This window comes from Cryptomeria japonica, chromosome 11 (assembly GCF_030272615.1).
Source record: "Cryptomeria japonica chromosome 11, Sugi_1.0, whole genome shotgun sequence".
Taxonomy (NCBI): Eukaryota; Viridiplantae; Streptophyta; class Pinopsida; order Cupressales; family Cupressaceae; genus Cryptomeria; species Cryptomeria japonica.
Window position 1 is genome coordinate 298,860,821 of NC_081415.1, and position 23,253 is coordinate 298,884,073.

At 36.3% G+C, this 23,253-nt stretch overlaps 1 protein-coding gene across 1 annotated transcript in view; it reads right to left on the reverse strand.

Moving 5' to 3' along the window:
* LOC131072461 (uncharacterized) overlaps positions 1-11,534 on the reverse strand; it is a 43,109-nt gene extending 31,575 nt beyond the window's left edge. The window contains exon 1 of the mRNA XM_058008631.2: positions 11,225-11,534. Within this exon, the coding sequence (XP_057864614.1) occupies positions 11,225-11,338 (114 nt within the window). The 5' untranslated portion in view covers positions 11,339-11,534. The remainder of the gene's footprint in view (positions 1-11,224) is intronic.
* Positions 11,535-23,253: the final 11,719 nt, after the last annotated feature.

A 23,253-nucleotide genomic window follows, 5' to 3' on the forward strand; every position in this document is an offset into this window, starting at 1 on the left:
TCAACGAAGTACATATTAAAATGTCACCATATGCTGTCTACTTCCACACAACACTCCATTTGTCTTTATTTTCTACCTCCTCTCTATTCTCCTATGGAATTACTTTCATGTTACAAGAGTGTATAAAATGCCTCAACTCATTACAAAACTTAAACACGTGACTATGAAATGTCCTCTCTTCCTCTATGGTCTAATTATATTGCAAGCCACCATATGATGTTGCACGTTAAACCCTAAAACTACGTTGTGTTCTTAATTTGCCAACCCTAAGATGCCATGGAATGTTGACTTTGCAAGTACTTACCAAGACAATGAAGAATCCTACCAAGAGGTGTCAACATTTCAATGACTAAACCATTTCTTTCCCATTGCTTGGTTTGATGCAAAAGCTTCTGGTTGCATAGTCACCTGAGATTTAGGTGACAGCTGCATTGAGAAATTGCATTTGTGCTTCTTGAGGGACCAAGGTAGAGACTGGATTTTTTTTCTTCTTTCTGGCACGTTCCACATTCTTGATGATTTGTCAATAGGCTTGCCCCATTTTTTCACACAGTACAAACTCCAAAGCAACTTGTACAGATTGATGAAATCCACTAGTATACTTTGGTAGTTTCTCAGATCTCTTTTGTCAAGATTCAGAGGTACATTGACTTCTGGGACTTATTGGTGTCATATGGCAGACTCATCCTTATTTTGTCTCGGCAATGAAATCTCTAATACTCATCATGTTAGTGTTTGAAAGGGTAGTATTGAGCATGTGCCTCAATGAACTTGGATCATTTAAATATAAGGGTAACTTCACTTTCTTCCTTCAAAGTAAGAGACTTCCCCCAGCAAAGTACTGACAGAGACATCTTTGCAGTTGCAAAGGTAATTTTTTACATGTTTGTGAGCTTGTTGATGTTATAGGAAGCCTCCAATTGCCAAAACCCTTCATCGAATGGTTCAAAATCAATCTGGCCTTGGAATACAAATATATCAAGATTTTGTTGCACTTTGAATTGACTTTAGTACTAAAAAGAAGACTTAGGAGTCTCCATAGATATTGAAGGACCTAATCGAAGCATTATATAATGGGCGTGAGAGAAATGTTCCTTCCTATGCTCTTGCACAGATTTGTAAACAAGCCTTTGGATGATTGCAGAAGCAAATTTTTCCATGTCATCAAAAATCTTAGCTTTGTTTCATTGCTCTTTTTAATAGACTAAAATAGAACATGTTTGTATACCTTCCTTTCATAACTAAGAATGAGTAGGCGTGCACAACTAAAATTTGTTGTGGAGACCAGCTACATAACAATTGTTGATGACACCAATTCTCTAGATTGAGGTGAGGACCAAAAAAAGAAGGGCGTGTGAGTGAGAAACTGCTTTATACCAAATTATAAGTATTCCTTTTTGAGCTCACAAAATGCACATAGGACAATTTACAAACTAACTAGGATATAGATCTATTTAACTATATGAGTTATGTTGATTCTTGAACATACAATAGAAATCAAATAGATCAACATAGAAGCACCATTACACACTCAATAGATATGAGACATAGCAAACAAAGTTCTTATGCTCATCATGAATAGGAAATTCTATAGAGTAATGTGTTTACTGCTTTATTTGATAAAATGAGTACGTGAATTAATAATAGAGATGACAATGCATATGAGATATAGGAGTAAAGTAAATCTTTATTCACAAATGAAATTATTAGACAAGAAGACTAAAGATGGTCAGCCAAGGATCAAAATTGATCTAACTAGATCATACTGCTTTCGTTGACAAAATGAAAGATATTTAAAAGACCCAATGGTTGCCAAGAGGAACACAAATTAACCAACCAATGCTTATAACTAACCGAAGCCAACAAACAACTAATACATAGTTGGATAAACCATATTATCAAGCACACTAACAGAGAAGCTAATGCCATGACTGATCTATTGTAAAAGTGAGCGATCGATCAGAATGTCACGTCACTCCAATCGGCAAGCAAGAGTCCACTTTAGGATATCCTGATTTCTGATCAATGCAATACCACAAGTCCGGTGATGTGACGATTGAGGTAATCTTTGAAGGATGCATCCTCTGCTCCAGATGGGGCGAGTTGATTCAACACGTGAAATCCAAGAACCCGTGACAATTTTTTGCCAATTTGGGGAATGTTTCCTCAATGGTTGAGAACCAGGAACCTATGCGATTTATCTATATATTGATTTGAATGACTAACTCAAGACAAAATGGCCAGTTCTTCGGCTGCAACCAGCAAAGAGGAGGATGAATACATATCAATTGCAGAAGTGGAATGCAATCGCAACCAAGAGGTCACTGAATAGTTGAAGCATATATTTATCATACAAGGAGATACTGATGAGGACGTTGTCAGGCTCATAGTTGGCAAGCAAACTCTCACACAGCCCCACATCCACAACGCAGACATTCTGGAACACTTACATACAACATTGCGCATACTTCTGGGAAGCACGAGTGGGCTGCAAAGGCAATAAAAAGGATGGTCAATCAAGTTTATCGCACCCATGCACTTGCTGCTCTGAAATGCTTAAGCAGTGACTCAAAGTTGGGACTTGTAGGTGACGCTGTATGCATTGCCACAACTCTTCAGAATGAACATCTGCTTGAAGCTATCTACATCCTGCATGATGGATTATGTAGGAATATATGTCCACTTATGCATATTTTGTTAATTTTCATCAACTTGATCACCGCAGCCCAGATTGAGAGAACCCAGAAAGTTATAAAAGGAATTAGGATTCCGTTTTTCTCTCTCTGTAGATGAGGTTTCTCTTTGTAATTTTTCAATATCTACTAGAAAGGGAGCTAATCCCTGGTAGCAGTTTGACAAAAAAAACAATATAATGCATTGGTCTTTTAAGAGATTTGAAACATATTTAGAATCTTTTCTCAATTTTGATCTAGGGATTTCAGTTTTATGAGTATAAGCATTTGTTTACAGTTTAGGAGAAAAAAAAAAGAGTTTCTTCAAGCATGTTATAGACAACCCACAAATCACTGGATTTAGCAATGCAAGGACAGAAATTAAGCAAAGGCTATGGAAAGCTGTCACCATAACTGGGAATTATTCATAAGGAAACTACAGAAACTGAGGGAGTAGGCAAAGCAACTGTCCATACAAAACAAAGAAATGCAATTCAGTTGCAAAAGCCAAATATCACTTATTGGGGTTTGGAATGACAGAACAAATGTCATGTTCCCTTTTCAAAACTAATAGAACTAATAATATTTTATGCTGGACCTGATCATTTTATTTTCAAATGGGCAATTCAAATATTATTATACGTACTATGTAATGTTTAATAAGTGTTTTTAAAACTTTATGCAAAATATAATTAAGAAAGGCCTTTGAATGTAATTTAAAAGTATTTTTGAATACTTGGAGGGAAAAGTAAATTAAAATAAAAATAAAATAAAATAGAGGCCCAAAATAGACACCTATTAAAGAGAGGTCAATGCTCAAAGCAAATCATCAGACTGACATTTCATTACTCCTTACATATTGAAGATTGAAGCATTCAAAGATGAAAACCCTTGGTGCTGGAGATCCAGAGAAAAACTCTCTTGGCTTTCCATAGTTGGATTTGGGGATGAAAACTCTCATTTCCATCTGAGGCAATCCTATTCAAGGTTCATCCTTGGGCTTATAGATTGGAGTCATTTTCAGCTGGCTGCATTGTTGCTACAGCAAGTTGAAGTTGTTTTCAACTTTCTACAGTATTACTACAAATATTTAAGTCATTTTTGACTTGCTACAGTGCCACTACAATGATTTATTGAAGATTTCAGCTAGTGGAGGTTTGAATTGATTGATATTTGCAAGCAAATCAGATATATATATTTTATTGGCTGATTGAAGGGCATTTTCAAATCATTTGCAGACCTAATATGGGTAATTTATGAGAATTTGGTGCTGCTGTTGCACACATTAATGCTGGTTACATTGGTCGTCATAAATAAAAATCAAATCTGGAGGTTCTATGTTGTGTTTCCATGTTTATTGTTGCTGTCATAATTAATCCAGCAACTCATTATCCAATTCTACTTCATATTTGTTAATTTTAGGGTTTCATACCTGTCTCCGGGACGGGGGGACGGGGACGCGACATCCCCCGCCGTCCCGCCACCGCCACCCAATCGCCACCCCATGGAAAGTCTAATACGTAAAAGTTTTTTTTTTTTTAAATGTGACTTTTTTGGGAGTTAAAGGGTAACCCTAATTGGACGTGGGCCCCACCCTTTCCCCCAAAACAACACAACACCATTTTTTTTGTTGATTTCACTCTCATTTTGAAAAACTAATTTTTTTTCCAGCAAGCTCAAGAGGAGGAAAAAATTGAAGAAGACTGATTGAAGGGGTGAGAAAAGTGATTGCAAGTGTGATAGGAGCTAGAAGAAGCAAGAAGAAGAGGAAGAAGAAGATTCTACTGCATTTTGGAGAGATTTTTCAAGCACAAGGTAGGGTTTTCAACTTTTTCTTGTTATGTTTTTGGTTTTATTTTCTAATTTTCATTGTTCAATGTCATTTTTGGATTTTTTTTTTTTTAAATTCCTATTCATCTCAAAATGAGATTTGATGTTGAATCTTGAGGGCAAAATGATTCATCTCAAAATGAGATTTGATGTTGAATCTTGAGGGCAAAATGATTCATCAAATCATTTTGCCCTCAAGATTCAAAATCAAATCTCATTTTGAGATGAATAGGAAAAAAAACAAATTGTTAAACTAGGCTGATTTTATTTTTATTTTTATTTTGTGAAATGCGGTGTCAATTTCACAATGAGCTCCCAAGGCATGAGTGAAGATGAGATGGAAATCCATTCTCATAGTGAGAATGATTCAGAATATGAACCTGTAAATGAGGGGGGTGACCATGGGGCTGATCCTGGAGCCCAATCTAGTTCTATGGCGAGTGCACCAGCTAGTACAAGTTGCCCTTCAGAGTTGTTGGCGCCGTATGCTAGGGGTCATTTTGATCCTAAGTCTCCTCTCAAACAGTTTGCTTCAAGAATATCAGTACAAGGCACATCACATTCAAGTGGGGGAACAAGGAAGTGGAAGTGCAACATTTGTGACACTGAATGGTCTGGTAGCATTAGTAGGGTGAATGCACACTTTCTTTTTTGGAGAGGAAAAGGCGTGAAACATTATAAGTTTTTGGAGGAAGCTAAAAATATACAATACAGAATTGAGTTTAACAGGCTTTAGGGGGTTCCAAATGACACAAATATTTCAATGCCTACTACTTTGTCTACTACGGCAGCCCTTCAGCGCAGCCAGAATCTGCCACATACTTCTCATGCTTCGCAGACAAGAGTAATGATGTTTGGATCTCCATCCACTTCCACTTCTACTGCCGCCAGGGCAGGGAAACGTAGGTTGCAGACACCACAGAGCAACCCCATTGCTGATATGTTTAATGTGCAATTAAGAGATGAGATAGATGAATCCATTGGCAAGTTCTTCTTTGCCAATGGCATTCCATTTCATGTTACACGGTCTCTTTATTATAGGAATATGATGGTTATGGTGGCAAAGGGAGGACCATCTTATGTGTCACCAGGGGAGACGAAAATGAGGACCTCGATCTTGGATAAATGCTATTCCAAGATCAATAATTTGATGGAGAAGATGAAGGCATGTTGGGTGGCATCGGGGTGCAGCATAGTTATGGATGGGTGGACGGACATTAGCCATCGTCCACTCATCAACGTCATGGTCACATGTGCAGAGGGCTCATACTTCCTTAGAGCAGTTGATTGTACAGGGCATCGTAAAGATGCTGATTTCCAGTTTCAGGTCCTCAAGGAGGCTATTGAGGAGGTTGGGCCACAAAATGTGGTCCAAGTAGTGACAGATGCAGCCCATGTGTGTAGAGCAGCAAGGAGGCTCATTGAGGCAGCCTATAGACACATTTGGTGGACCCCGTGTTGTGTGCATGCCATGAACAATGCACTCAAGGACATGGGGAAGATTGACTGGATTAGAGGAGTGGTCACCGATGCGAGAGATGTGCAGATGTTTATCTACAACCACCACACTTCACACGCACTCTTCAGGACCTTCGCGAAGGAGTTCTTGAAACCAGTTGAGACCAGATATGCATCCTATTTCATTCTCTTGGAGAGAACAATTGAGTTGCAAGAGGCATTGCAACTCATGGTTATGACTAATGAGTGGAATAGGTGGGCTGAGGCCAAGACAGAGCAGGGGAGAAGGGTGAAGGAGATAGTGAAGAGTGATGTGTTTTGGACTGATGCGAAATACATTGTCTCCATCATTTCTTCAGTATTCTAGGCAATCAGATATGGGGATGGGGATACAACTAACCTTGGAGAGGTGTATGAGTGCATTGACTCTATGCTTGACCAAATGAGGGTTGTTGTGCGAGTGAAGGACCCCTCTCTAGCATTCTACAATGAACAAATCCGGCCTATCATTTAGCGTAGATGGGACAAGTTGAACACTCCTTTGCATATGGCTGCCTTTTCCTTGAATCCTAAGTGGTACAAGGCTAGACCAAGTAGAGTGACACCGATTCAGGATGATGAGGTGAAGGCGGGTTTCTTTAGGTGCATAGAGAAGATGTTTGATTCCAGAGATGCCGGCACAATTCGCACTGAGTGGGGAAGATTTGCCACTCTTAGAGGTTATTCAGATACGACAAAGATGGATATAGACACTATGGCACAGGAGGACCCACTTTTGTGGTGGAATTGTCATAGCCCGAAATCTTTGACCACCACTCTAGCCATCCATCTGCTATCCCAAGTTTCCAGTTCTTCAGTTGCTGAGAGGAACTGGTCTACATATAGCTTCATCCACTCTCTTAAGAGGAACAAACTTACCTCTAAGAGAGCAGAGAAGCTTGTGGCTGTACACAATGCTTTGCGTCTCATGGACCGCAAGACACTTGTGTACAAGGAGAGTCCAGCGGCACGATGGGATGTAGAGCCAGAGGAGCCTTCACAGATTGAGGAGGATGATCCTACCACTTCAAATGCAGGGCTAGTTGGTGTGAGCTTGAGGGATCTTGATATTCAGGAGTCCAACAGTTCTAGTGAGGAGGAGTTCGCAGTTGATTAGAGGCCTCCATTAGCTACATTTTGAGTTTTGTCATTTTGTCTTTGACTCTAGTCTCTTTTGTAATGCTATTGCTACATGTATTTGTATTTGGCTACTCATTGTAATGATGAATCATGTAATCATCTTTATTATTATAGACTTTGCAATGGCATCAGATATTCATATTTTCGTTTTCCTTTTTCAATATAATAGAAATCTCCAATTTGACAATTTCATTTGTCAAATTTTATTTATCAATTACTAATTACTAATTAGCAATTAGCATTGAAGAAATCTTGGTATTTAGATTTAGTATTTCAAATTTCCTATAGTTTCATTTGAAATGTAAGTCTTATACTGTTATACTGTCACATCTTTTCAAAACTAGTTTTTCAAGTACTATATGTATATGTATAACTATATCAGCACCACCACCCCGCCACCCCCCCCCGCCGCTGTCCCCCCTCCGTCCCCAAACTTAGGCCCTTGGTCCCCCCGTCCCCAACGCCCGTGGAACACTAGTTTCATATAAACATCACTGAATGATAGTATCACTGACCATGAGAAATCAGTCATTAATCAGTAGTCATATTTGATATATTTGACACATACAATTCAAATTTATTGTTTAAGTTGCATTTGAGGATGTATGCAAACACTATGACGGTTTGAATTTGCTGTTTGGAAGTGTGAGTTTGATTACCAAGGGTTTGCAATATTCCACTATTGTTGATCAGCTACAGTTTGGCATCTACATTGGTCATTTGATTATTGTTTCAGCTTGCACATGTTTGATAAATTATCCATTTCCTGGAGTTGTATGATTCAGGATATTACAACACAAAGTTGTTTAAAGGTAGAAAGGACTGATTTGGTCAAGGAGACTGCTCATGTGGAGTCTATTAAACTTGCAGATTCATCACAATTACACAAGCTTCAAATCCTAGGTCGGAGGTGATTTAGGAGGCCACCTCAGTTTCTAATACCTTTTGATCACCATCCATGCATTACAAATTAGAGAATTTTGTGATGTTGGTGATTGGAAGAAAGTAGATGTTACTACCAAGAGGCTGGTTTTTAGTTGTAGGATGCTGTTTATAAGTTTCCTTTGTGGAAAGAGGTTACAATAATGGTCAATAATTGTCGTAGAGGAAAATGCCTCCATGCCATGAAAAGCTTCCTGCAATTGTTTTGGATTACATAAAAGAACACACTGAGGCAAGGTTTTACAACATTAGAAATGATGATATACAAGAGTGTTTATTATTTGAGGTGGGTGGGCCAGCATTGCCCATAGACCTCTAATTAACAATGTAGTCTACTCATCAAAGGGTGCTTTCAAGAAGCAAATGGGCAAGTGAGGTGAAATAATATTGTAAAAAACATAACGAAGATCACTTCAAGTAATGTGTTAGCAAAGAGGATTGAGGAGGAATATCCTCACACATTCTCAATACAATGTGTCACTTTTTGCACAAACTTGATGCTCAAGGATTTATGAAATGGGCATTCTTGCCTTAGTGAAATGGTTACAAATATCAAAAGAAAATGTAGCACTTTTTTTTTAATCATTCTATGTCATAAGCCATATACATGAAACATGTTTCTTTGCAGCCAAAGTTGCATACATGCATGTTTTGCTTCAAACTTCATAATAGTTGAGCACATTGGGAAAATGAAGCAATCACTAAAATGGGCGGTGATATCAATTAAGAGGGAATGATAGAGGGACAAAATGAGTACTAGCAACCTTGTGCATGATGTGATTGCTTATCACATTGTTGCAATTGGGTCAGTTTTATTTTGGTAGCAAGCACAATATCTTATGACACTCTCTACACCTAGTTTTGAAGCACCCATCCTTTTGGAAATGATAAACCATGCATGGACAATGTGTTTGAAAAGCTAAAGCAAATTAGAGATGCTACAAGACATATTTAAGGTTGGGACACCTTCACTTGAAGAAACACAAGACTTGGGAGTTTGTAGTTTGAAGAGGTGGAAAATGCCCCTTGTTCTTTGCATGCTATTGGCTTCCTACATAATAAAATGACTTCAAATGAAACTATGGTTGGATGATGAGGTTTCCCAAGGATGGTCAACCTTTAAGAAGTGAATTTATACAAATTAGAAGACAATACAAAAATTATGAGTGGGTGGTTATAATTATCAATTTGATAACTTTCCTGATGATGTTACATATGAATGGATCCATAATTGAACTACTCGCCAAATGTAAAAACTCGCTAAGGCCTGAAAAAAAACTTGGCAAGTTAAAAATTTGCTTAAATTTAATTAAAAATGCATTTTTTTTTTGTAAAATTCAATGAGGAGATGCATCCAATGAGTCAATAAATGAGTACATAAAAGAAACAAGCTAAGTCTAGATATATTTGATTGATTTAAATGCAAATTGGGTACAAAATGGCATCCTCATGTGAAATGTTGATGTCTAATAGTTTGAAACAAAATGAAATAGCAAATTATTTTTGTAAAACTGAAAGTAAATACTACATCAAAACATTTTACATCTTCCTCTTCCTAGCTCTAGTGAAAACTAAGGGAGAGATAGAACTAGAGGGTCTAGTCCTAGGAGTTTGATGTGGCTCCTCCACCTTGCCAGAACAATGTTGAGGGTAGCACCCCTCACGAGGGTTTGAGGGTGAGAAAGAGAGAGGTAAAGAGATAGGTCTAGATCTTAGGGAAGAGAGGAGAGAGTGAGATAGAGGATGGTAGAGAGAGAGGATACAAGAAGAGTGATAGGGAGATAGATAGGTCCAGAATTCGGGGCAGATAAAGTGAGTCAGATAGAGAGAGCAAGAGAATGTTAATAGGAGCCTACTGATTATTGAAATTTGACTGAGTCTAAAAATTTAAAAGATCTTCTAAAACCTAGAATTTGTATTACAACTCCTAGAGATCTAAAACCATTCTCAAACATCCTTCCAATACATACATGAAATATAACTTGACTTGTACTTAAATGTTATATTTCATGCATAAATTCTGATGAAGAGAATGAGACTGACTTGAAAAAAAAAATTAGAAAACTTTTTGATGTGTTTGGGCCTCTTTTTTATGCAGCCGAGTTTTGTCAGAGACTTGACAAGTTTTTTTAAAAACTGGTAGATGCGAGTTTATGGAGTAAATACTCGCCAAGCAAAAAAAAATGAGTTTTTCAAGACTGCAAAAACACCCTTGCTTGGAGACACAACCAAATGTTCATCTTCGTTGATGTAGGTGAGATCCATTTCTTATGTCTATCTCCAGGCCTGTTTCTCATCACATGTTGTTGCAGTTGTGTTTCCCGTTTCTTGTTCTTGGTAATGCAGCTTTCGTAGTTATCAGGCAAAGTTAAGAAAGGTGTCGACTGACTAGGAAGGAACACTGCACAAGGCCAAGGATGTGGATTTACACATATTTACAAAAACTAAAACTGTAACATTGATGAGAAATAACTTTCAGTACGGATCACATAGTCAAATCATGGAACATGATCCACAACATTCACACAGTCAAATCCAAAAACTACCGAGCTCCAGTATAACTTAGACCGTAAAAAGATCACACAGTAAAATCCAAAAATATCAAGCTCCACTAATTGTATAACTCAGACCGTGAATCGCAACATACAACAACGTTAACAAAACAAATCTTGACGTGCACAACCCTCGCCACTAAACTGAAATCTCTAACGATTCGATAGAGGGGGCACCCTGTAAACCAGGCAGCCTAATTTTAAATGGAGATGACAAAAAATACTTCCACTAAGGCTTCAAACAAACAACCCTCATTGTGAATTCATCAAAAACGCCAAATCAAATCTATAGCAAGTCTCTATTGAATTATGGTATTATAAGTTGGATAATAAGCCAGTGGACATTTACCAATTCTCCACAGAGACAAAAAGTAACAAATGTGACAATTCTCGTCAACTGAAAATCTTAGCACACATCCATTGTGTGGAAAAATTCGTTGTAGAAGCAACGTCTAGAGTACTCAACAGATGCTCAAAGATCAGTTGATTGTCTGATCCTGTTTTCCATTTTTAGGTCTGATAGACCAGTGGCCCAACAAACAACCGTGCATTCATTAATTCATTCATGAATTTCGTTAGAAATAGATGTACCTGAGGCTGGAGCGGTACCGTGCAAGGATCCGAGCAATTGGATCCTGTGTTCTTTGAGGAATCGGAGAGTATAGCGGAAAGCTTATCAGCCAATTTCTCCTTCCATCCCAACATTATTCTTAAATCAATAGCGTTTTGCCATGCCCGCTCTAACAATTCAACCTGCGTCTTCGATTCCTCGCTCTTACAGAATAAATCTGAATCCGATTGATTGTTCTTAAATCAATTCCACTGTGTCATATGCCCGCTAAAACATTATTCTCTTTGATAGCAAAAAGCAAGCCTGGGAATGCCACTAGTCCTTCCCTGTCCCTTTTCTTTCCGTCTTTTACGTAATGATTATGTTTTTTAAGTAATGATTTATGTTTTTAAGGTAATGATTAATGTGTAAGGGGTGATTTGTACATAAAAATTGATATAAAATTTGAATTGAGTATTTAATTTGAGGAATTGATTTTAATTTGTTATTCATTTAATTAATTTTTAAAATTAAATTCAGTTTTAGATCTGAATTAATCTTTATTCTACACGGTTCATAAAAATATTTTCAAGCTCTAATACAAAATGTACTTTGAAGATCATTTTCTTTTCTACAATATCAATATAAAGACTTAAGAGAGAGGAACCACAAATGCAAAATAGATCCACATTCTTAATATGAACTCACTACATTATAATAACTTAATGTGATATATTTGGAGTAAATGTATACAATATAATATCAACTAAATTATCAAACAAAATAATAAAAGGTTAAGATGTGCAATTCTAAATATGTCCTTCCCTTTTAGAAAATACTTTTCTCAAGGCTTGAACAATGGAAACTATTGCTAAAGCTGGTGAGGAGTTTTAAGTGGTGTCTTTTAGGTACATCACTCACCACTAGACAAAGCACGAGTGATGGTGTACTTATAGAGTTAGCACTATCATTAGCTCATAATAAATTTTGGCTCAAGGATAGTGGAACCTTAGTCATTTAATCTAAAAAGTGTTTGCTAAATATGAGCATGTTTTCAAAGGATCTACTTTAAACATCATAAAGAATATTGTGTCTTTAATTCATTGATATTGTGTAAATGTAGAAATAATTATAGAGGTGATGACAAGAAAGCAAGTTCTCATGGTAAGTGGGGAGGAAGCATCTACTTAATTTTCCAAAACACCTTGAAGTACAAACAAACCAGGTTGAATGACATGACAAGGTTTACTAGTTGGAAACCCAATTTATAAAATGTATAGTGGGGAGTATTTATACAATAAGCTATCAACCAAGCCTTCCATGATATTTTGAAAAATTTTATGGGCATATAATGCCCTTTGCATGTGGTGAATATTGTATCAGATATTAAATACATTTGGTGTTAAAATTAGCTAAAACAATTATATGAAGAAAAAACGATCATGTGTTTATTTATGTAAATAATGCAATTACATAACTAGTTAGTAGTTAATGACTTCTTAAGGTGATCTATTCACATTAACTTGAAATTTACTTAACGATTATTTAGAGATTTGTCTCGACTCATATAATTGAAACATGTATACTTACTTTATGAATCACCTCTTTATACACACTTTATACTCACTAAAACACTTGCCAAGTGAGTTAACAAGTGTCTCATCATACACACTTTGTGCTCACTAAAACAGTTGTCAAGTGAGTTAACAAGTGTCTCATCCTTAGAAGGATAATCAGTTATTGTTTACGTCTACTTGTCTACCTCCACTAATTTGCCTATACATGCAAGCCTACATTGTATATTTGACACGCATTACTATTCAATCAATTGAATTATTGTTTTTCATCTATTTGAATATGTTTTGTTTTGTTAACTATTGACTTGACTAATTAATCTTGAACTATTGTTTTTCATCTATTTGAATAGTTTCTCGTTTTGTTAACTATTGACTTGACTAATTAATCTTGAACTATTATTTTTCATCTATTTTGAATACTGGCTTGTTTTGTTAACTATTGACTTGACTAATTAATCTCGGCTCCAACATGATATCAACCAAGTGCCATTACTTGACCAGTTAATCTTGGCTCCAACGTGATATCAGAGTCTTGCTGGTACCCTTTTGATCCGATATTATCGCATAGTCAATTTAACAGAGTGCCATGCAGACAATTTGATTGCTTGTGAGGCAAAAAAATTTTATAAAATCGATCGACTATCGTTGTTCAACATCTCCTTGCTGGGTTTAAATCATTGAAAGGGCATTTGATCGATTTCTTTTGATGTATAAATACAAATATGTTAAAAGTCGCTGAACATGTGTTGAAACACCATGAGAGAGATTGTGTTGCAGGCTGCTTTATTGTTCCAAGGCGTCTGAGATTTCAAAGGCATTGTGTTGCATAAAGCCTCACAAATCTATGTTTTGTGTGCATTTGTATTTGACTTGCCCGGCCTCAAAGAATCTTCAGCACCCTCATAACATTTCCCAAGGTGTTTCACTTTACATATTTTTCCTTCAGTGGCTTCATTCAGGAATAGCTACTTCATTCAAAGCAGCCTGTTCTGCAAAAAATTTTGGAGTTTTGTTTGGTTGACCAGCATCCACTTCTACATACAATCACTGGCAACATTTTTCCTCTTGGTGGAAAATTCTGTTATTGGCTTATTCTTCTTGTTTTCATCTGTAGTATTGCAAGCCAAGCGTGAGAAATCCACTTATTTACTTCAACACCCAACATCTTTGGTATATGCGTGGAGTTTGCTGGTCATTCAACTCCCATTTTCTATCACATTCTTCATTTGTGAAGAGAGTCCGATACAATTTAATTTACAGAGTCAGGGAATAGATTACAATTTGATCTATTCCAGAGGTATACGTTGCCTACAACGTGTACCTCTGGAATACATTACCTACAGACTCACGGCTTGTTGGAAGAAGAGTCCCATACTCCACCAACTCTGAAAGCGTCCCAACACATGATCAAATCAAAACGAGGTACCTAACTTTGCTCAATTACACTACATCTGATTTGGTGGGATACTTTCCCATCTCCACGAAATCTATGCCACAGCTTCACCTCTCATCAGCGACCTCCAAGCTCATCCAGTGAATGTTTCTTGAGGAAGTCACGGCTAATTATTTAGCAAGCTATATAAGGATATGTTTCTTATATAACTTGTTAAATGTAGAATGAATAATTAGTTTGTTGATTAATGTTCACTTAGTATTTTTTATTAAATTTTGACATTATTTGGTTACAATTTTTTTTTTTGTTAACTAGAGTTTATCATAAATATTAGTGTAATGTTAATTTTTAATGGATACGTCAATTTATATCAAAGTTTGTAATTAGTATTAAATTTTCATTGTAATTTAAATGCTTGTAAAGGAGGAGTTTTTTTTTTTATATATTTTACAAACAGGGAAGTGTTTATTTATGAGAGAATAGTTGTTGGAAAGTGTTTTGCATGCCCATTTCAACAATTATTTGAAGCCTGGGTCTAACCTCATATTAAGCATCTTTTTAGAATTTAGTGCAGTGAATTTTAAAAATAGGCCATTTTATAGGAATTTGTTTATTTAATAGCTTTTGAATGTCGTTTTTTTATAAGTTAATATTTTTTCATTTCCCATACATTGGACCTATTCAAATTGTAAAATGCATTAAGTTATGAAGTGTCAAAAATCACGAGGGGAATGGGGTCACCAAAAATGCATCATGAGTTGTGTCATTGTGCACTTATGTGAATCGTTTCTTTGAACATTTTCACATCTCCCTTTCAACATTTCTTCCTTCATATCAATATTTGCAATCAAATCTACTAAGCATGTAGCTTAACAACCTCTAACACCCTTCAACTATCATGAGTGGAAATCTCCCATTTTCCTTATGTTAAAGAATCAAGGGTTGGGTAATTATGGGTACAAAAAAAGAGTCCAGTGTAGCAAAATATAAGCAAAAGTGGTTTAATAAAACTGATCAAGTCTTCAACTTATGGTGTCTAAATCTATCTCTAGAACTTCTATTTCATGTAGAAGCTTTGAAAACACCCAATGAAGTTTGGCTAACCCTTGAACAACTTTATGGAATGAAAATCTCTCATTCTCCTTACATTAAATAATCAATGATTGGGTAATTGTGGGTACAGAAAAAGACCCCAATGTAGCAAAATATAAGCAAAAATGGTTTAATAAAAGTGATCAAGTCTTCAACTTATGGTGTCTAAATTTATCTATAGAACTTCTATTCCATGTAGAAGCCTTGAAAACACCCAATGAAGTTTGGCTAACCCTTGAACAACTCTGTGGGAAGTTTGATGAATTAAGGAGTCATGAGATATAAAATGAAATCTTGTTTAATTCCTAGAGACTTTGACACCTTGGAGGACTATTTTACAAAATTTAAAGCACTAAGGTTGCAACTCAAAGAATGTGATATAGAAAAGAAAGAGGACCGACCCATCCTTTCCATTCTTTCAAGACTAAGTCTTGAATATTATGTTTGTGTATCCACATTTTATTCCACTAAGATATCTCTTTGAACTACATGAAAAATGTCATCTTTGGATTATTTTAATGTAGACCTAAAAAGGGAGAAAAATAAGTTAATCCAAATGGGCACCTTGAAGACCACTAAACCTCAAGCCCTCATTGCAAGAAAAAGTAAATAGAATGGTTCAAACAAAAGGGAGAAACAAAAATATCAACAAAATAAGGAAAGTAATGAAGAAAATAATTCATCCAATCAAATTGACACTTTTTCAAATCAAAGAAAAAACAAGACAGAAAAAGTGAAATGTGCCTTTTGCAAAAAACCAAGACATAATGAAAACAAATGTATTCACAAAAAAAATTGTCACCTAATGCATCTTATTGAAAAATTTGGGATTTTTTTATCCATCATAGAGTCTTCATCATGTTCAAAATCTTTTAAGGCGGTGGATAAAACAAAGGGTCATGCACTCACAGCTTTTATGGATTGTTCATCTCCACCATCAATTGTTGCATTAGGATTCAAAGATGCTTCACCAAGAGCATCCAGAGGTTCTTTCTAGCAAGATAGCACATGGAACATCTGGGAATTATCTCATGGGGGATACATAGTCTCTCTTTTCTCTCTTCTATGGGGGAACATTTCTTATGTATTTTGCATTGTCTCTCTTTTGAAGGGTAGGTTTTTCCCCATGGGGTTTCTCTAACTTTATCCACTTTATGGGAGACTTTAATTGTATGTGGATACCCAACATGGCTAGTAGTTGAGACCCATTATCATCATCTATGTATACTTTACTCCCTAAGTTGCATTCAAGGGGGGTTATTGGTGTAAATAATGCCACTACATAATTAGTTACTAGCTAATCACTTCATGTCATGACCTATTCACATTAGCCTAAATTTACTTATTTTTTATTTAGATATTTGCCTCACCTCAAGTTGTTGAGGCATGTGTGCTCACTTTGTGAGAGACCTCTTCATACACACTTTCCACTCACTAAAATACTTATCAAATGAGTTAACAAGTGTCTCATCCTTGGAAAGTTAGTCAGTTGTTGTTTACTACTCGCTTATCTCCACTATCTTTTCTATATATGCAAGCCTACATTGTATATTTTACACACATTAATATTCAATCAATTGAGCTATTTATTTCTATATGCTTTCAGACTCTCTTGTTTTGTTAACTATTGCAGAGCATACGATTTCTTGACTCTTGTTGCTCAACCAAGTGTCATCACTTAACTAGTTAATCGTGGCTCTAGTAATGTCAAATGTCAGTGGAGTTGAATTGAATGTATTGGTGTAGATGCAAGAGATGGCAATAATTATTAAATCTAAAATGTACTCCTCAAATTATGTGATGTGACTATGTTCTTGTAGTGAGTTGCATTATGCTACTACAATATAATATTAGCATGATTCAACTATTCTCACAGATTGTTTCATCCATGCTTGGGGCATCCTAGTGTTATGTCATATGCATAGAGGAATAGTATAACACGGGGCAATCTTATGTCTGAGCTAATATATATGATTGTGAGTTGTGAAAGACTACACGTGAAATATTCACCCTTTTTATACAATCATGGTCTCCATTGTATTTAATGTGTGATGAAAAACTTAACTAATCTTGATCTAAAAAACCCCAAGTTGTGTTGAACTTTTTATGTAGTTGTGTTTAGATCATTTTCCCTTTTGTGTAAAGTGATGTCCTCATCATGCTAAAAAGACGCTTGTATGTGCCCAACACACACACTGAGAGAATTTATATAAGTAACAACAAGGTTATGCATGTTTGGTGTGAATATGTCTTTTAGTATATTAGTTTCCATGTGTGTCCTATCCACACCTAGTTAGTTGAGCCTAGTAAGGGATTTTTCTTTTGTTTTCTCAAATCATGTGTGTACGAAAAAATTATTAGAACGCTTGTCATGTATGCACATATGAGGTTTTCACCTATCCCAACTACCTTCTTGTCTCAACCTTATACGAGGGTCTCCATGTATATTTATATTGTATCAATATCTACGAAAATATCATTTATTTTGCATTTCTCTGATGAAATGTTCTTTGGTGTTGTAGAAGATTCCTATTTTTGTAAAGTTCTTTTTCCAACTTCAACATGGTATCAAGGATTTAAATATATAAGTCCCCTATTATATTTTAGGAGATATTGCCAATGCTTTGTGTTAGTGTATCCTAATCTAAATATAACCTCACAATTGAGTTTAGAACACCCAAATCTTCTAGGATTAACAAAAGAAGTGTTGGGGTTTAGTTATTGTAAATGGAAGGCATTTTCTACATCCTCTCTAGTATATACCACCATCTATAACAATTTATACTTCTCATGCCATTATTGTACATTTTATGCATCACTGTTTATTTATTCTTTACCAAGAGGATCTATGTAGGCATCTTAAGGTATAACTATTGGATGTAGTATTACATTAAGTAATAGAAAATTTTATTTGACTAAGGTTTTTTAAATCTAAAATGTTAAACAATGTAGGGTCTAAAAAATCCCATCCCTGTCACATTATGGTTGTATTGTCATATTAGCAACCCATTGGCTCAAGCCCCAACTCTAATCATAGTTATAACCACTCACATAGATGTTCTATAAAGGAGGTGCATGTAAGATCTCCACCACACAAGGTCCATTCACTTTCATTGTATTAATGTTGTAGATTTTTTCAATCACTTCACATTGTAAGGTACCGACCTAGAAAATTTATTAACCCACATAGGTACTTAGCCTCCACTATTACCACATTATGCCTAATGTTAATTGTCAAATGCCTAAGTTATTCAACTTAGTTCTCTGCTCCAATAGTGTCTACCATCTACCCTACCCTAGTAGTGGTCTGATCTACCCTCTACTCTACCTTCATGTGCTCTGCCTAAGCCAATGGTGTTGCTCTGACTAAAGATAAAAAGGTGATAGCAATGAAAAAGTTATATCCAAGATTTGCACAAGGAAGAAAGAATTTATGAGTGAGATGGAGTTGATGGCCAATATTCAACATAAAAACCTTGTCAATTTACTCAGATGTTGCACCGAGGAATCTAAAAGGTTGCTTGTCTATGAGTATTTGCAAAACAAAAGTCTTAACACCTTTCTCTTTGGTGGGTTATTCTTCAACATTTAAAATTTAATTAAATGTTTTTAAAAATCAATTGCATTTATATTTATTTTTTTCTAATGTTTATTGTTGAAGTGTATATTCCAATAGTTCTTATTAAATATTTGTTTTTCATTTTGAAATGACAACTTTGACACAAGAATAATAAAAAGATAGATTAGAAAGATCGTTGCTTGTGGTCTTTTGTATCTTCATGAAGATTCAAAACTATGAATAATTCTTAGAAACATCAAAGCAAGAAACTTTTTACTTGATGACGATTTGAACCCTAAGATTGTTGACTTTAGCTTAGCCAGACTTTTCCCTAACAATGAAACCCAAATCCAATCAAAAGTAATAAGAGCATAGTAAGAATACCTCTAACTTTTCATAGTAGGAATAATAAGTTGAGACTAATATATGATCCTAAGTTACGAATGTTTTGATGGTGTGCAGAGGGTACATGGCTCCATAATATGGAGTGGTAGGGCAGCTATTTATAAAGGCAAATGTTTATAATTTTGGTGTCTTAACATTTGAGATTGTGAGTGGTAAAAAAAAATATAGACGTCCTTTCAAAAGAAAGGAAGAGCTGCAGCTTAGTGGAATGGGTAAGAGATTGAATCCCCCATTTAATTATTTTACGTTGGTCATTTATTGAGGATGAGAAGTTGAATCTGTGTGTGTTATATGGTTGTTGTGCAAGTATGGAGAGCATACAAAGGAGGGCATGCCGCCAACTTTTTGGAAATTTTTTAGCACCATCGCTCACATTTCTTCTTGGAATGAAACGTCAGTGAGTACAATGGAAGGTAGATGACCATGTTCAACATTTAGTATGTGTTTTGGCATACCTTTGTAGTGCCCATAGTTGCATATTTCTTTATTTAAATTTGAATTTCACATCTATAATGTATGGATAATTATTTTTTATGTGCATAAGGGTTTATTATTTATGGTCTTCATGGTGATTTCATTTAATACATGTGAAACACTCCTAGTAATCTCAATTGAATCTACTCAATCTTAGAGTTATTCTTGGTTCTTACTATTGCTTCCATACCATTGCAATGTATACCATTAGACCTCACACTTTAGTTCATATAGGTTACATGTTCACTAGAATGCACATACTTGGTGTTGTGTTTGTTAACTTGATTTTAGCAACAGTTTTTAGTTATTGCAAATATCTATATAAAAATCATTTAATCTATAATTAATCATATAGTTTGTTAGCTTAGTTTTAGCAACGGGTATTTAGTTATTGCACTAACATCTATATAAAAACCATTTAATCTATAAATTAAAAAAAATCATAATCATATGTGTGTATTTGTAGAACTTAATATATTCTAAGATGCTAATTTATTTTTCTTTACTTTGAATTTGATTACAAAAATACATGTCTATTGAAAATGGTTTCATAATAAAACAAATGTCTAATAGACTCACACAGATAGCTTGAAAAAATGAATGTGGATGAAAGCGTGAAAGAATGAATGTTGTAATAAAATAATGAAAGCATGAATGTGTAGCTTTTGTTGAAAAGCCGTCTAAAGTATATGGGTGACCATAGATCAAAATAGTTAACTAATTTTGAGTGGACAATTGAAATCAATTAAGTTGATTTATATTGAGAAATTCTCCACATGTTATATGTGTGTAAGAGAGATTTACTTCTAAATGTTTTCAAGGTGTTAAGTATAGCTTGTAAATACAATCAAACCATGAATTACACACCAACATTATAAATTCACCAACTAATAGAAGTATTACATTATCAAAAGTATCCAGTTAGTGACATCATATGATGATGTAAGTCTAGTATAGATATGCACTATGGAAAATGGGGGAAATCAATTACTTCAACATTATCTTATTGTGGTAGAAGAACATTTTAATTTAAATAGAAATTTATAGATACATCAGATATTTGATGCTTCTCAATACTCAATGATATATTTGTTTTACCCATGAGTACTTGTTACTCCTCATATGTTACAACCATATTCGATGTTCATAAATGTTTTTTGAATATTACTTATAATGGGTATATGCACGAAGTTGTGGTACCAAAAAGGTGCCACACTTCAAAAAAAATGCTCATAAGGTGCACGGCTTATAAGGCCCGCGCACTATAGGACGCCCTATAGTGCACGCGCCTTATAAGTTGTGCGCCTTATGAGAGAATGTGGGCTTGGATCACGGGTCAAGGGTCCCATATCACCATTTTTTAGTGCAGCTCATTTGGCTAGTGCCAAATATGGCACTAGCCATATTTAGTGCTAGCCAAATAGGACACTATATGACCCGTTAGGACACCATATGACCCCTTAGGACACATTATGGTGTCGATATGGATCATATGATGTCCTAAGGGGTCATATTGTGTCTTCATGGGTCATATGGTGTGTTATGACCCCTTAAGACACCATATGACCCCTTAGGACACCATATGGTGTCCTATAGGGTCATATAGTGTCCTAAGGGGTCATAGGACACCATATGACCCCTTAGGACACAATCTAAACCCTAACGACACATAAGGGGTTATATGGTATCCTAAGGGGTCATAGGACACTATATGACCCGTTAGGACACCATATGACCCCTTAAGAGACAATATGGTTTCGTTATGGGTCGTATGGTGTCGTAAGGAGTCATATGATATCCTATGACCCCTTAGGACACCATATGACCCCTTAAGACACAATATGGTGTCGTTATGGGTTGTATGGTGTCCTAAGGGGTCATATGGTTTCCTATGACCCCTTAGGACGCCATATGACCCCTTAGGATGCAATATGGTGTCGTTATGGGTCATATGGTGTCCTAAAGGGTCATATGGTGTCCTATGGGGCCATAGGACACCATATGACCCCTTAGGTGTCGTTAGGGATCATATTGTGTCTTAACGGGTCATATGGTGTGTTATGACCCCTTAAGACACCATATGACCCCTTAGGACACCATATGACCCGTAATGACACCATATGGTGTCCTAAGGGGTCATAGGACACCATATGACCCCTTAGGACACAATGTGAACCCTAACAACACATAAGGGGTTATATGGTATCCTAAGGGGTCATATGACACTATATGACCCGTTAGGACACCATATGACCCCTTAGGACACCATATGACCCCTTAGGACACAATGTAAACCCTAACGACACGTAAGGGATTATATGGTATCCTAAGGGGTCATAGGACACCATATGACCCCTTAGGACACAATATGGCATTATTATGGGTCGTATGGTGTCGTAAGGGGTCATATGGTATCCTATGACCCCTCAGGACACCATATGACCCCTTAGGACACAATATGGTGTTGTTATGGGTCGTATGGTGTCCTAAGGGGTCATATGGTGTCCTATGGGGCCATAGGACACCATATGACCCCTTAGGTGTCACTAGGGATCATATTGTGTTTTAACGGCTCATATGGTGTGTTATGACCCCTTAAGACACCATATGACCCCTTAGGACACCATACGACCCATAATGACATCATATGGTGTCCTAAGGGGTCATATAGTGTGCTAAGGGGTTATAGGACACCATATGACCCCTTAGGACACAATGTGAACCCTAACAACACGTAAGGGTTTATATGGTATCCTAAGAGGTCATAGGACACTATATGACCCCTTAGGACACCATATGACCCATAACGATACTATATGGTGTTCTAAAGGGTCACATGGTGTCCTAAGGGGTCATCTGGTGTCCTATGACCCCTTAGGACACCATATGACCCCTTAGGACACAATATGGTGTCGTAATGGGTCGTATGGTGTCGTAAGGGGTCATATGGTATCTTATGACCCCTTAGGACACAATATGGTGTCGTTATGGGTCTTATGGTGTCCTAAGGGGTCATATGGTGTCTTATGGGGCCATAGGACACATATGACCCCTTAGGTGTCATTAGGGATCATATTGTGTCTTAATGGCACATATGGTGTGTTATGACCCCTTAAGACACCATATGACCCCTTAGGACACCATACGACCCATAATGACACCATATGGTGTCCTAAGGGGTCATATAGTGTCCTAAGGGTTCATAGGATACCATATGACCCCTTAGGATACAATGTGAACCCTAACAACACGTAAGGGGTTATATGGTATCCTAAGGGGTCATATGACACTATATGACCAGTTAGGACACCATATGACCCCTTAGGACACCATATGATGCATAACGACACTATATGGTGTTCTAAGGGGTCACATGGTGTCGTAAGGGGTCATATGGTGTCCTATGACCCCTTAGGACACCATATGACCCCTTAGGACACAATATGGTGCCGTTATGGGTCTTATGGTGTCCTAAGGGGTCATATGGTGTCCTATGACCACTTAGGACAAAATATGGTATCCTTATGGGTCCTATGGTAACCTAAGAGGTCATATGGTGTCCTATGACCC